Raw genomic sequence first — 13827 nt, forward strand, 5'->3', positions numbered from 1 at the left:
GCAGAGATAGCATGGAATTTAGTTCAAAACATAAATTACAACTTACCAACTGGTAATCCTGTATAAATGTCAATGAAGAAGCCAGGCCTTTGACTTCCACAGAGTGTGGAGAATTCATCTGCAACAGGAAAACAAAGTAGTCATTAAAGCATTTGGAATTAATCAACAATCATAAATGCATCATATCCTCTAGCCACGAGAATTCTTCTACTCTTTCAGCACCTGCAGGGCACACATTTGTTGAAGCAATACCAAAAAAATGTTGGTCAGTGCCTCAACACTGGATCAGCAAGCATTTGCAAAGTGATGGATTAATCAATATAGAGCATGAAGTCTGGGAGACAGTGAAACTGGCACAAGAGAGGCACARCTCAGCAGCCTGGACACAAATGGCCCCATATATGCCTTCATYGTGACTAGGGCTGATCATCTCCAGGTCAAAGAAGCAACCAATCCCTTCATGTTAGACATTCAAGAGCAGAAAAAGACATAACATCTCTAATGGTGTTACAGTCACTGATAGTGATTATGATCTAATCAAGGCTTTCAGATGGCTCTGCAATGTGAAAATGTACCTGTGCTCGGGATAGGACACTGCTCACAAGGCTTATTCCATGCACGTCCAATGTTGTAGGAACAGCAGCACATTTTCTTGGTCATGTTGAAGAGCAGCTCACCATCACAGGTTTGATTGTCAGCGTAGTAATTTCTGTAACACAGACTTCTTCTCATATCTGTGGAAATGAAGAAAACCTCAGGGCAATGCAGGCAATTCTTAGGGAAGATGATCTTCCTGGCCCAATGCAGTGAGATAAAGCTTCAAAGAAAGCCCAGCACATACCCATGCAGTTGTTTCCTCCATTGACTTGCATGTAATCAGGAGGACAGATGCAGGTGTAGTTCCCAACAGTGTTGTAACACGTGCCAGGTCCACAAATGCCAGGTGTTTCACACTCGTTCACATCTAGAAGAGAACAAATACRCAGTGAGTCAGTGGTCACTTCAGAAGCTTTCTTGTTGTGCTTCTAAGAACTAAAATGTCTTAGCCATGCCTGAGGTAGGAAGGTATTAGCAGAGAAGAGCTGAAGGGACTCTAAGGAAGATAATAGGGGACTGAAGCCACACAGAAGGATGCAGTGGCACAGGTGCCCATGGAAAGCCCAGCTGTGATACAAAGATGGGGACTCTTGATAGGTTTGGATAGCTCAGAAACAGCAATTTGGCTTTTCCACCTGATGCACRAAAATAGTATTTGAGGATCTCACCCATACTAGATTCTTAGATCTGGAAAAGAACCAAAATGGTTCCCTGTGGAGTTCCCACTGAGCRTTACCTGACTCAGGAAAGTGAGCAACTTTCCCAACACAAGATGTCATATTTACTTCATCAAGAGACTGAGTTTTGTTTAAACAATCTAACCAAAACCAAACACAACATAATACCCAAAACACCTCAGTCCCCAAAAGTTCAGAAATATTTCCCAGCCTTACAATTTTAGAGTATGTTTGACACACTATTCAACATCTGTTGAGCTACATCAGCACTTTGGTGATGAAGCACCGAATGATGAATATGGATGAAGCCCTTCGGTTCAGTATTAATTTAGGACCTGAGTGGTTTTGTACTTCAACAGTGTTTTGCACATGATAGGTACTATATTAACATTATTACCAATCTGGAAGACTGAAGATAGCCTGGAAAATGGGAAATTTTAGAACGTGATGGGTTGTTTAAGGCTTTATATCCAGTACACCCTGAGATGGCATATAATGCGACATGTACTACTGACTCTGCTATGGAAAGGAAAATGTTTTGCAGTWCAACCAATATTTTCACTTGGCCATTGGATCAGCAGGAGTGAAAAACGCAGTGAAAAAAATAGAGACACACCAGCTCACCAGATTCATAGGGGAAGTTTGGTTTTTTTTATCTAACTGTTTATTTCACTGCCCATTTCCAACTGGCTATTTTTTATAGCCAGTTAGCAAATTATATTTTACTTACAGAAAAAATTGCTGGGTGTTCTGGTTTTGATCAAAATCTGATCATTTTAAACAARAACTTATATATATTTCAACATGCTCAAGAAGGAATTTTCACTCACTCAACGTAAGACTTCTACTTGCTCAATTTTCCCACCCTAAAGCTTTACACTGCTTAGTCTGATTATGCTCCTTTTCAAGGAAAGATTAATTCTCTGCATATTGATCTGTCACTAGTTTCAAAGAATAAAGCAGAAGACTGCTTAAGTGAAAGCTACTTACCATCACACACTCGAGTCTCTTCATTCAAGTAGTACCCAGATGGACACTGACACTGGAAGCTACCAAATGTATTAATACATTTTCCTCCTTGGCAAAGTCCAGGCAGTTCCTGACATTCATCAATATCTGTCAAAAAACCACATAAATATTTCATTCATATTTTCCATGAAAAAAAAAAAAACACCTCAGTATAGAGTTTCACAATTTCAGATATGTGAATATAGGAAATTGCAAACATTACCTTCTAATATAACTGTAATAGGGTTTGGTCGGAATCCTTCCCCTCCAGGGCAAAGGACCTTATATTCAGCTGAAAAAAAAATAGATTATGAGCATATGATAGCAGAAACATTTTCAGCACAACTGTTTTTGAAAATGCATTTGATTATTACAGATAATTGAAMCATAAAATTACAAACTGACCACTAGAGACATTAGGTTTTATTCTGTAACATCAACTGCTATTCCATTGCTSTGTTTAAACAAGGAAAAGCAGACTTACTTGTGTTCACCAGCGGGCAGTGCTCACAGGGAACTCCCCAGGCTTTGCCCAGAGAGCAGCAGCAGGAGGCCTTGGAAACACCCACTCCAATCTCATTGCTGCAGAAGGTGCCCCCRTTGTCTCCCCGGGTTTTGATGTCCAGGTAACAGTTGCCAGATCGTGTATCTGTTCACAATGCACAAAAAGACAAACACATCTTAGGAGAGAGCAAAACAACACATCCTCCCAGGCTGTGGGATACCTAGAGAGGGCTCCTGTTTCTTGCAGGACACCAAAGCAGTGTTGCCCAGGGGGGCCCAGCATTTCCCACTTAGGTAGGTTGTTGGTACCCCATTACTTGGCTTTGTTGGATTTCTCATAAAGTAGGAAATTTACTCGTYGTGACCAAGGGCAGTTCAGCCAGGCTTTTTCTCATTTTCATTTACATTTCCCCTACATTTATACATCCTTCCAGTTCCAGACATCACTGTTTTCTCCTCTACTCAAGGCTTACAAGCATGAAAGCATCTACTAAATGTTAGGAATTTCAAACACATTTGAATTTGACAATTACAAACAGTCTTAAACAAACAAAACAAAAAAAATTAGGATTACTAAGCAGTTGGAGCCTAATACAAGAGTATTTCCACTGGTTATGAGGCTGCACCTAGCCAAGCGTACTCAGTGCTCCAAGAGCATGGGTGGCTTCATGCCACAGCTTCATTTGCCTGCCATCTTGGGGCCAGCTGGATGTGGGTTTAAGTTTGTTGAAATTTAAAATAGTCTCCTGCCTGCTGTAAAGCGTGGMCAGCTCTAACAAGCCCCAAGGGGTTGGTTCTGGCACCAGGGGACTGCTGGCATGCTGCTTCAACTCTGGACATTCTCCTGCTGCCCTATTACAATTCCCAAGCCAGGGGCAGTGGGATGGGAATTGAAGAGCCTGATCAAGTCCTTTCCCATGACCTGGGAATTTATTCCTAAGCAGTTTGGCTTGCAGTTACTCCATGGAACTGCACTAGTAAATAACACAAGGAGTGGTCCCTTACCAACACATCCAACTCGGGTGGGATTCAGCTCAAAGTCAGGAGGGCACTCACAGGTGTAACTGCCAGCAGTGTTGATACACGTGCCACTAATGCAGGTTGTAGGATCTGCACATTCATTAACATCTGCAAGAAAAAAACAGCACATGGGAAGCAAACATCCAAGGGCACTGAAAACCATGGATATATCAGGTACCATATGGTAACGATCACAAATCCATTAGCTACAAGATACTGATCTCCAAAATACTCTAAAAAAGAAATGGGCATTTTAGAAGAGCAGTAGTCTGAGATGAGTTTATCATTTCATAGAAAAAAAAATTCCTGGAAAACATCAGTCTATGAACAAGATTCACATAAAGTACAAAAAAACTACTTAAGGGAAAAATACAAGACAAGACCACAGCTCACCATCCAGTACTGTGAAGTAYTGTACAAAGCACAACTCATCTCTGCCAGAGGGGTTCACTCTGATCTGTTTTTYCCCTTCTTAAGGGGATATCAGAAGTTGACAAAAAATGGTCAAGAGGAGCATAAAAAAGGTATGCAGAATCCTGTGTTATACAGTAGGGAAATCTACATTTTCCTATATCCAGTTTGATTTAAACAGCTTCTTATAAGAATTCCCTAAGGAGCTGACTATGGCACTAACAGAAGAATAAAAAGCATGTTGTTCAGTTTTACCTGTGCAGTTCCCACCACTTCTGTCCARCTCGTAGCCCACTTCACACTCACATCGGAAAAGTCCAGGGAGGTTATGACAAGTACCRTAGACACAGATGTTGGGAAGTGAGCACTCATCAATATCTGATTAAGGAACAGGAGGGGAAAAATATGAGCYTTCCTTATCTTCTTGAGACATAGACAGAGAACTGCAAATGTTCAGCTGCTTGGATCTGGAAGACAACACCTTCTGCACACCGTGTAAGACAAGAAAAAGTAACATGGAAGATTTATGTTGGAGCCCAAGGAACCTAATCCTAACGGGTTTTTTGGCAAAAAGGCTCCTTCCAATATCTCTGGAAGCTATGCCAGAAACAATCCCAGCTTATTAGTGGGCTAATCTGACAAGTAGCAATATTAAACACAGCAGAAGATATGCCTTATTAAAAGTAAGTATATTATAAATCAGCAGTCATCTTCAGAAAGCTGGGCACCAGCAAGGAAAAAACCTGTGCCCAGAGGTGAACTTCGTGTTCATCTTCAAGTTTCTGCATTTAACAAATCTAAAGTTTGGCAAGAAGGCATTTTTGTGCCTCTTCTCCAAATTACTAAGTCTGATTCAGTATGTCCTGAATGCCACATGGACTGCACAGAGAACAACTAATTTGAAACAATAAAAATGTGTGTGTTTACAAAGGACCTTAAAATACTGCATTTAGTGTACACATCTGAGACATGAAGGAAAGGTTTTAGCAACAGGACCTAGGCTCTATAAAAGCTATTTAAACTTAGCTAAAAGGTTTGAAAGTAAATTGTTTCATGAAAYGTTGTGAAACCTAATATTGGTTTAGTTTAAAGAAAAGTTCACTTTCAAATTATTTCACTTGGTAGATTATTAAAAAATACACAGAACACTTTTCAAGGGGAAAGATCCTATTTATAGTGATGTACTTATGAACTCCATCAAATACCAGTTGCTACATTACTATGTCAGATGATAACACAGCATTTTCTTGACTGACTATAACACTGATTAGTGTTATATCAAATGAGGATTTCAAATGTTCAAGWCAAATATATGACCTTAATCATGTTGGTAACAGGATAATTTGATTGTTTATTGATCGTTTTGAATCTTTGCATATGCAAAGCTCTTATGTTAACTGACAGCTCTTTCAAAACTGAACAGTCATGTAGGAAATTTTCTTTTTGTGGTCATATAAACTTTTTCAAGGCTTTACACTCTGRTTCTGTACCTCACAGAAGCCCTTCAAAGCATGTGCATTGTATTGGCTACCAGTCACTGTTTTTCAGCTTCATACACACCAATGCAAAGCAACAACTTTTTCTCTTTAAGTGTTATGAATAAAATTACATAAGCGATGAAGAAGAAATGGCAGCTATCCGTACCATTTGGATCACCAATTGGACACAAAAATAAGACAGGCCTTTGAAAAGCTGTTCTCCTTATCTACAGCAGGTAGATGAACACCTAAAGGTCCATAATAAATGTATAAACTGCAAAAAAAGCAACTACTACTGAAAATTTTCATGCAGTTCTCAATACAACCACAACAGCAATCCACTGTAAAAAATGGAAACATAAAATACTATTAAGGCARACTTTGTTGAATGTTGTTTAAAGCTTACAAAGATTTACCTTCACATGCTTTCCCATCTACACTTGGCAAAAATCCCATATCACATTCACAGCGGTACCCTCCAGGGGCATTGAGGCACTGCCCATTTTCACAGAGATTCAAGTTTTCTGAGCATTCATCGAGGTCTGCAAAARGAAGGGATATTGCAAGTTAGCAGTAAAGATGGTTTTCTCACCAACATTTCAGCTGAAGCATGTGGTGTTCTAAGCATTCTAATTATTCTATTATATCTGAATACTGTGTGTGTTATGTGCAGAGGCACATATAACAGCTCTGTATATTACTAACATGTTGAAAATACAGTTTCTAATCAAAAGGAAAATCAGAGAGGCCCAGACTCCTAAAGTAGCTACAGTTAATAACAATTGGAGGCAGTACACAGGGTCAAATTTAGACTCAGAATGTGCACGTGAAATTTATTATAGTTACTGTTTCTATTATGACAAAGCTTAGAAGCTGTAATTGGGAAAAAAAAAGAAGTTTACTATGCAATAAGCAAGCATAAGGTAATAGGCAGTTCTTCACGCCAAACATCAAAACACTGGCAAAAAGTGGCATGAAAAGAACTTCATCAAAATTAAACTGCAGGTTAACAGCTGATGAGAAAAACAGCCTTGCTACTGGACTCCACTCACCTTCAGATAGCTCATGGCTCTTACTCTCTAGCTGAAATGTTACACATCACAAAAACACCTACTTATTGCAACAGAGTCTGGCTGGCAGCATGAATTTTGAAAAGTCCATGGCTGGTAAATCAAAAAGCACCTACCAGGGGGAATGCTGCACACTGCACACTTTGGCAGAGGATTTACAGAACATTTGAGTGCTCTAGTTTGAGTCCCAGACACCTCTTGGATTCACAAACAATAAAGTATCCAAATAAAAAMCAGAATGTTTTATTGACTGCAGACACTCTGTAAGCACTTCATCTGAAGGGTGTAGCCTACAGACTCCTGGAAATCATCATATAGGAAATTCACAAAGAGCACTGGGTTAGGAAGGCCACTGAGGAAGCCAAATCAGATCCAAGATAAAATTACACAGAAAGAACTAAACAGAATTCCAGGGTCCATTCAGAATTTGGAAAGATTCAAATTCAGCCTTAAGCCTGATCAGCCAGATTCACAGATGCCCTAAAAACCTGCTGTAGTTGATTTGSCCCAGCTGAAAACCTGGCCCATCAGCTGCCTGACACATGGCTCTGCTCCCAAAGCATCACCCTCCACTGAGCATCTCCAGCCACACTGAAACTTCAGTGCAGAGCAGGGCTCCTGATGACTAAGCACACATGAGCTAATCTGTTCTTCAAAGCAGAAGACTGAAGTGTGGGTGGGAAACATCTCTTTAGCAAGGTTTTATAATCTCATTTACAGTTTATAAAATGAGGTTTCAGAAGCAGCTACTTCACTCTCCATGCCAGCACTGCATCCTGACACCATCTCTCAGGATGATGGAGTAAAGAAGACAGACACGACACACTCCCTTGTAAAAAAGGACAAATATTTTTAGGTAATTTTATGAAATAATTTTGATGCATATGCCCTATTATTTGAGGATTAAGGTGAGTAGCCAATGGACTAGTTTACTAACTAGCCAAATTATATAATCAAGTATTGTTTTAGTAATTTTGCCACTCACTTCAACTAACAAGAAAAGCTCAATGAAAAATTGCATTTTATGAAGTGAAAAAAGGGAATTATTTGGACTATGTATAATATATACATAATATATATGTATATATATGTATAATATATTCTTTTAAGCTATGGCAACCTGGGAGAAGGGGAGCACAATGGATGATGACACATTAATGAGTAAGTTCAAATGTTTAAAAGCTATTTTTGTGTATTGAATTTTAGGCTAAATTAGGTTGCACTGGAGATCATCTCACCTGTGCAAGTGAAGCCATCCCCAGTGTAACCTTCTTTACACAGGCAGCGGTAAGAACCCATCGTGTTCTTGCAGTCAGCATGTGGGCTGCACATGTGTGTTCCRTTGGAGCACTCATCCAGATCTTTAAAATAATAAAAAAGGAAAAAAAGAACRTAAGTTAAAAAAGCACACACAAAGACAAACTTAAAACAGTGTATGACACACAGAAAGWCTACTTTAAATCTTCCATAATGAAACCCACACAGATGTGTGGCCATCTGACTAAAAAAGTGGGGAACAGCATATTTGCAGCCCATCAAAGAAGTTTGACATGGTAAMTGTGACTGAGGAAGCTCCAGGGCACCCAGTGCAAGACGTGTACCTTGTTTTCATGGGGAGCACCAGGAGGCCTCTCACTGCCTCCCATCAGCTGCCCTCAAGCACAAAGCATCTCTCTCCATGGTCCAGTCTGTTCTTTCTCATCGTTTCACAAGCCAAATATGAGCTCATGCTGATTTCACAGTTACCATGGTGGAGATTTGTCCTCCAACAGATCGTGTCAAATCGACCTAACAAGTTCAATTACCGTTTGTCTTCTCAATTTATAGGTGTGGCATTGCTTTTTTTCAGAATTGCTACAACCCCGTTGTGGTTTGACCTTACAAATGAATACAAATGGGTAAGACCCTCACCTGTGCACTTGATACCATTTCCAATCCAGCCTGGGCTGCAGCTACATTTGAAGCTTCCTGCTGTGTTGGTACATATGGCRTGTCTGTCGCAGTTGTGGGCTCCGATTTCACACTCATTGATATCTGTAAAAACAGAGATGTTTGAGGAGCTCATGGAACACACTTTCACATCTCCAGGTAACTGACACTGGAATTTCTCAAGAAAGACAAAGTGAACATGAAAGCAAGCCCGCATTTCTTTACAATGTGACATTTTAAAAGGAAGCTGAAGAGAAAAKCACGACAAAGAGAAGCAAAGAAGCTGGTAGCATATTTAAAGTGTGCTGCCCCACTACCTACCTTTTCTGACAGGCATTTGAAGCACGGCTTCTGCAGTTGAGGAAGGAAAGCAGTAACTCAGAAGTCAGCTTTCCCAGTGTAGCCAGCCTGCAGCGATAGGCAGAGTCCCCAGAGRGGGACTGCACTGGTGGCTCTGCATTGCACAGTCTGCCAGGAAGGCTCAGAGGGAACTCTTCTGCCCAGGGACTCCTGGAATGCAGCACTCCCACAGGCCCCACGGATCTGCAGGGATGCTGATGAACACAGCTAGCCACCACTGGCCAGATACCCCATGGATTATCCCCAGGCAGTGAATGCAGCAGGTTCTGCTTRGCCAGAGGCTGTGGAGCACAGGCTGTACCCCAGTATTTAACATGACAGCTGAGGGGCTCAKTGGGCACACAGTCTATTAGCAACTCAGGAAACCTAACACAGCAGAAAAAAGTCAGCATCCTTGGAGACACTAGGCAGCAAGTTATCCAGTCTTCAACATGCACATTCATGCCAGCACATTCTATTTCAGTACTTGCTATTTTCACCTTATCTTTATTTCTGGGCATTTCTGGCAATGTCAAAATGTATAGGCTGCAAAAAACAAAGTGAACTCCATTCTTCTTTCTCACAAAACATTATTAATGCCCCATGTAAGTATGGAGAATGTATAAACTCAAAGTTTTCAGAAATTACTACTGAWAATTAAAACAAAACTGGTTGGAATTTTCTTGTACATCTGAGCTATGGATTTTACAGTATTTTCTGTAACTGAGGTCTCGAACTGTRCTTTACTTCCATGCAGGATGTAACRTATCTAGAGYTCACATCAAACCACTTAAAACTGATATCCACCTTTTTAGCCCTCCCAGGTGTCTTTGATGTTGCTGTAAGCCAATCATCTCCCTCTGTAAAACAGCTGATGGAAAGGGAAAACCAGCTCCCAAACTCTACACGATTCCACAGACAAAACCCAGCTGAAACCCTTCTCAAGAAGATGATTAAGAAAAGGCATCAGCCATCAAACATGTAACAACCTTTGGGATTCTCTGCCCCAAAATCAGAGTTGAATTTCCCTATGATTTTACCTAAAAAAATTAGCTCTTTAAAGAGTGCAAGATTGTGCAGATTTTGGGGAAAGTGTCCAGGTATAATCTTAACCATTTCCTCCACAACACTTTCTTAGGATTTTTCTGTCCACWCTTCTCTAGACAAAAGGCTGTGTCCTTTCACTATGCCCTGTACACATGTTTTGCCTTTCCACAAAAGCAACACATGAATTCAAGAAGCAGACAATATCTGTCTATTATCCTAAAATTAAATACTGAAGGCCAGAAAATAACCAAACCCACTGCTGGTTGGGAGGGTGGGTGCTTGTTTGGTGAGTTTTGTKCTTGCTTGGGGTTTTTTGTACTTGAGATTTTGGGCTTTTCCTGGTCTTTTTTTTTTGTTGTTTGGGTTCTTTTTTTGGTGGTTTGGCTTTTAATTTTTTGGAGTTTTTTAAGTCTGTTGAAGTRGAATTTTGCCCAATCTCACTTTTCTGAGTCTCTTTCTAAGTCAGGCATTACTCTGACCCAAAACCCAGACATGAGCATTCCCACAATCTGAATGCTGACGTCGAGATATGGATCTAAATCTGGCAGCTGGAATCTACCATTAATGAATGTTGACTCCACCAACAGGCCTGAAAACATGCAAATGGACACTTACTTTCAAAAACTTTTAAAAAAGGTCAGGAGCAAATAATCACAGAGCAGATTTGCCTGTAGCATGTGCAGAAACTCACATGAAGATAACATCACCCTAAACAGGAAACTAGCGTCTGTCAAAAATCTTAAGGGTGGCCAGAAAAAAAAGCAACTTATTTTGGCTTAGGGAAAGACTAAAAGGAATTTAGAGAGGTCAGCTACAGTATACACTGACATAAAAAAGCTGAGGCAAACACTCTATATTTTAACCTTTACATGATTTTAAACCCCAAACTGTTAAACYATGGCTAACATTAAGACTCCACTGTATTTGATTATTTGATGCTTTGAAACACACAATCACAAGTTTCCTTATACCCTGCAGAGCACAACAAAACACCACAAAAAAAACCCCATCGCCAGTAGAGAGGTTTCTGCCAAGAATTTTTTTAAACCACCAGCAAACACAAACAGAAACTTGCATGCAACAGCTACACCGCAATGAAGTCATGCTCAGGCTCAAATTTAAGACAACCCAAGCCAAATTTTCCACTCTCCAAAAAGTGACTGTGGACTCCATCCCATCACACACTGACCCACTGACATATTGTACCTGAGAACCCCTGCTAACATCTCCTAGCTTAGAATCTTCTGTGGGATGAAAGCTGCAAGTATAAATCTATATCCAAACACAGGCATTTATAATGGGACCAACTTTATCAGGCACCAGCCAGTTGCTTTGGAATGCTATGGAATGGAATGCCATGGAATGGAATGCCATGGAATGGAATGCCATTCCATTTGCTTTGAATAAAAAAGCTTTTCAGCTTCTCTCCAGCAAAAAAATGTCAATAGATTTGAATGGTTTTTTTTTTGCCTGGGTAAAGATCAAATAGGCATTGCAAAATCTATTCTCTAATACCATCTATCTTTAAAAGGACATTGCTTATTTCTATGATCWTGGAAAGGTTTTCAGATGCTTAAATGAAAGCTGATTGAGGCATGTAAAATACCATCACTGGCTTCATCCCAGATTTTACTTCTTTTCACCTGCATTTAACTCAGATGTTGTTTTGCTATAATCCCTATTCTCTCCTTTCATTGTGCTGCTGAGTTATAAGTCTACATTTATGGCACTGCAGTTATTTCCAAAGTAAGAGATCTCAGACCAAACATAGTCCTGTGTAAGCGGTGCACTGAAATCAATGGAATTTATGCCTGCTTATACTGGAGCTTAATATGGATTTACATTGCCATAAGTATTGAATTATGGCTTCACAGAAAGAAACAGAAAGAGAAGTTGAGCTCTGTAGGGGAAAAATTAACTCAGTATCTTTAATAAAAGCACAAGTCCAGTCTGTTCCGTCTGCATGGCAGTACAAACAGTACTACACCCTTCAAATACTCCAGCTACGTTCGTTTAATTGTCTGAAGACAAAGGCATTACTCGCTCTGAGTAAAGGTATCATGACCCAAAGAGCACCCACGAGGACACTCCTCAAGTCAGGGTTTCACACAATAATGGCCTATTCCCACTGACTTCATGGGGATTTTCACTAAAGAGTAAAGGAGTGAGTCACTGATTTATATCAACCTTCTCCCTCTGCCTCCAGTATGAGTCCGTGACAAGCCAAGGAAAATAAAGACATTCCAGTCAGAGACTGACACTGCATCCTCAGCCAGTCCCACTGTGCCCCAGTGCTGCTGCACACATGTTCTCAGCTTTGCAATTGCACAACTCCCATTAATACTAAGGGAGTTGTCTGCCTACAGCAGATGAGAATACGCATGATAAATAATATGCAGGTCTGACATCATAACAATCCCAAGCACTCTGGGGAAAAAAAAACTGTCAGTCACCCTATTTTGTTAGCTCCTTCAGTTTTCTTCTTAGGACAAATATTTTTTCTCTCAAGCCTTTGGCAATTAATAAAGCGTCTCTCCCACAATCATAGTGGCACAAATTTTCAGAGTTGCCAATTTGTGTGCAGCAAAAAYACACATCATATATACCTGTCACCCTTTGCACTATGCTTGCAAAATGTGGCAACCAAAGAAAAGAAACTGCCAGTCAATATCTGCACAATATATCCTTACCCAGTGTGGAAGTGGATCATTGAAGCTGCCCTGAGAGAAGCAYGGGAATAAGTCACTGTTTCCTCACATATACTCTAGAAACATTCCTTTGCATCTGAACARGTCAATAGAACAGAATATTAACTGAAGAAAATTCACATGTTCATCACTGGGCATGAAATCCTCTAGATACTCTGTGTACCAGTTTCTATTAGGTTTCACTGGGCTTCAATGGTCTTAGCAAACTGTGAATYTAGTTCAGACTCCACCTATAAATCAGTACTGTTTGTCAGGAATTATGCAAATCCCTTAAGCATTTTCTGACTTTTACATTTTTCTGGCAATCTCTGCGTATCTCTGCATTTTATTGCACTGACGTTTCACTGGTATTTCGAGCCTGGGTCCAGTTCCCCAAGGSCCAGTCGTCTGGTGGAAGTCACAAGGCATTTCCTCCTCCTGGGTTGCTGCCCATGTAATCAGGTAGGAAAAACGAAGGCTTTTCAGAAGGGAAAGACTGTGAAATTCAACTTGGTGCTCATATAACTAGAAAAATTAATGAAAAAAAATCCCCTATTCTGATCTTTCAGAATAGAAGTAGTAAAATTGTTTTCTCTTTTGGAATCACTCTCAGATTTTATTCAGCATACTGTACTGTAGGCATCTGTTGGAGTTTCACATGGGACAGTTCATCTCTTCCCTGCTATCCACCCTTACATCATCAGCACACTGGGGCACAGCGTTGTTATTGCTGGACAGATGGGTAGTGCCAACACACTCCTGTAACACCCCCTTTGGTGGGCAGCATCTCAATATCATTATCTTCTGGTACTTGGCCTGACACAGCCAGCTCCCAGATTCATGAGGGCAAACATGCTTCACCAGGACCAGAATTCTTTTGTGCCATCAAAGAAASCTTGAAATGTAAGGTATTATTAAAGGCCACAAACCATTAATAATGGAGAAGAGAGCACATTATACAAGTCACAAAATATTATGGCTCTATTTCTGAGGGCAAATGACAGGCTCACCTCTTCCTTTCACTGCAACAGATGTCTGACTTCTCTAGAGCCAAGTTCCT

At 40.3% G+C, this 13827-nt stretch overlaps 1 protein-coding gene across 1 annotated transcript in view; it reads right to left on the bottom strand.

Moving 5' to 3' along the window:
* FBN1 (fibrillin 1) overlaps nt 1-13827 on the bottom strand; it is a 139924-nt gene that overhangs the window by 26353 nt on the left and 99744 nt on the right. The window contains exons 32-42 of the mRNA XM_057369896.1: nt 8677-8799; nt 8004-8126; nt 6112-6237; nt 4473-4595; nt 3792-3914; nt 2767-2931; nt 2506-2574; nt 2265-2390; nt 842-964; nt 576-734; nt 47-118 (exon numbers count right to left, since the gene is read on the bottom strand). Of these exons, the coding sequence (XP_057225879.1) occupies nt 47-118; nt 576-734; nt 842-964; nt 2265-2390; nt 2506-2574; nt 2767-2931; nt 3792-3914; nt 4473-4595; nt 6112-6237; nt 8004-8126; nt 8677-8799 (1332 nt within the window). The remainder of the gene's footprint in view (nt 1-46; nt 119-575; nt 735-841; nt 965-2264; nt 2391-2505; nt 2575-2766; nt 2932-3791; nt 3915-4472; nt 4596-6111; nt 6238-8003; nt 8127-8676; nt 8800-13827) is intronic.

This window comes from Malurus melanocephalus, unplaced genomic scaffold, assembly GCF_030028575.1.
Source record: "Malurus melanocephalus ecotype Western Australia unplaced genomic scaffold, MMel_1.1 scaffold_116, whole genome shotgun sequence".
In the NCBI taxonomy this organism is placed as follows: domain Eukaryota; kingdom Metazoa; phylum Chordata; class Aves; order Passeriformes; family Maluridae; genus Malurus; species Malurus melanocephalus.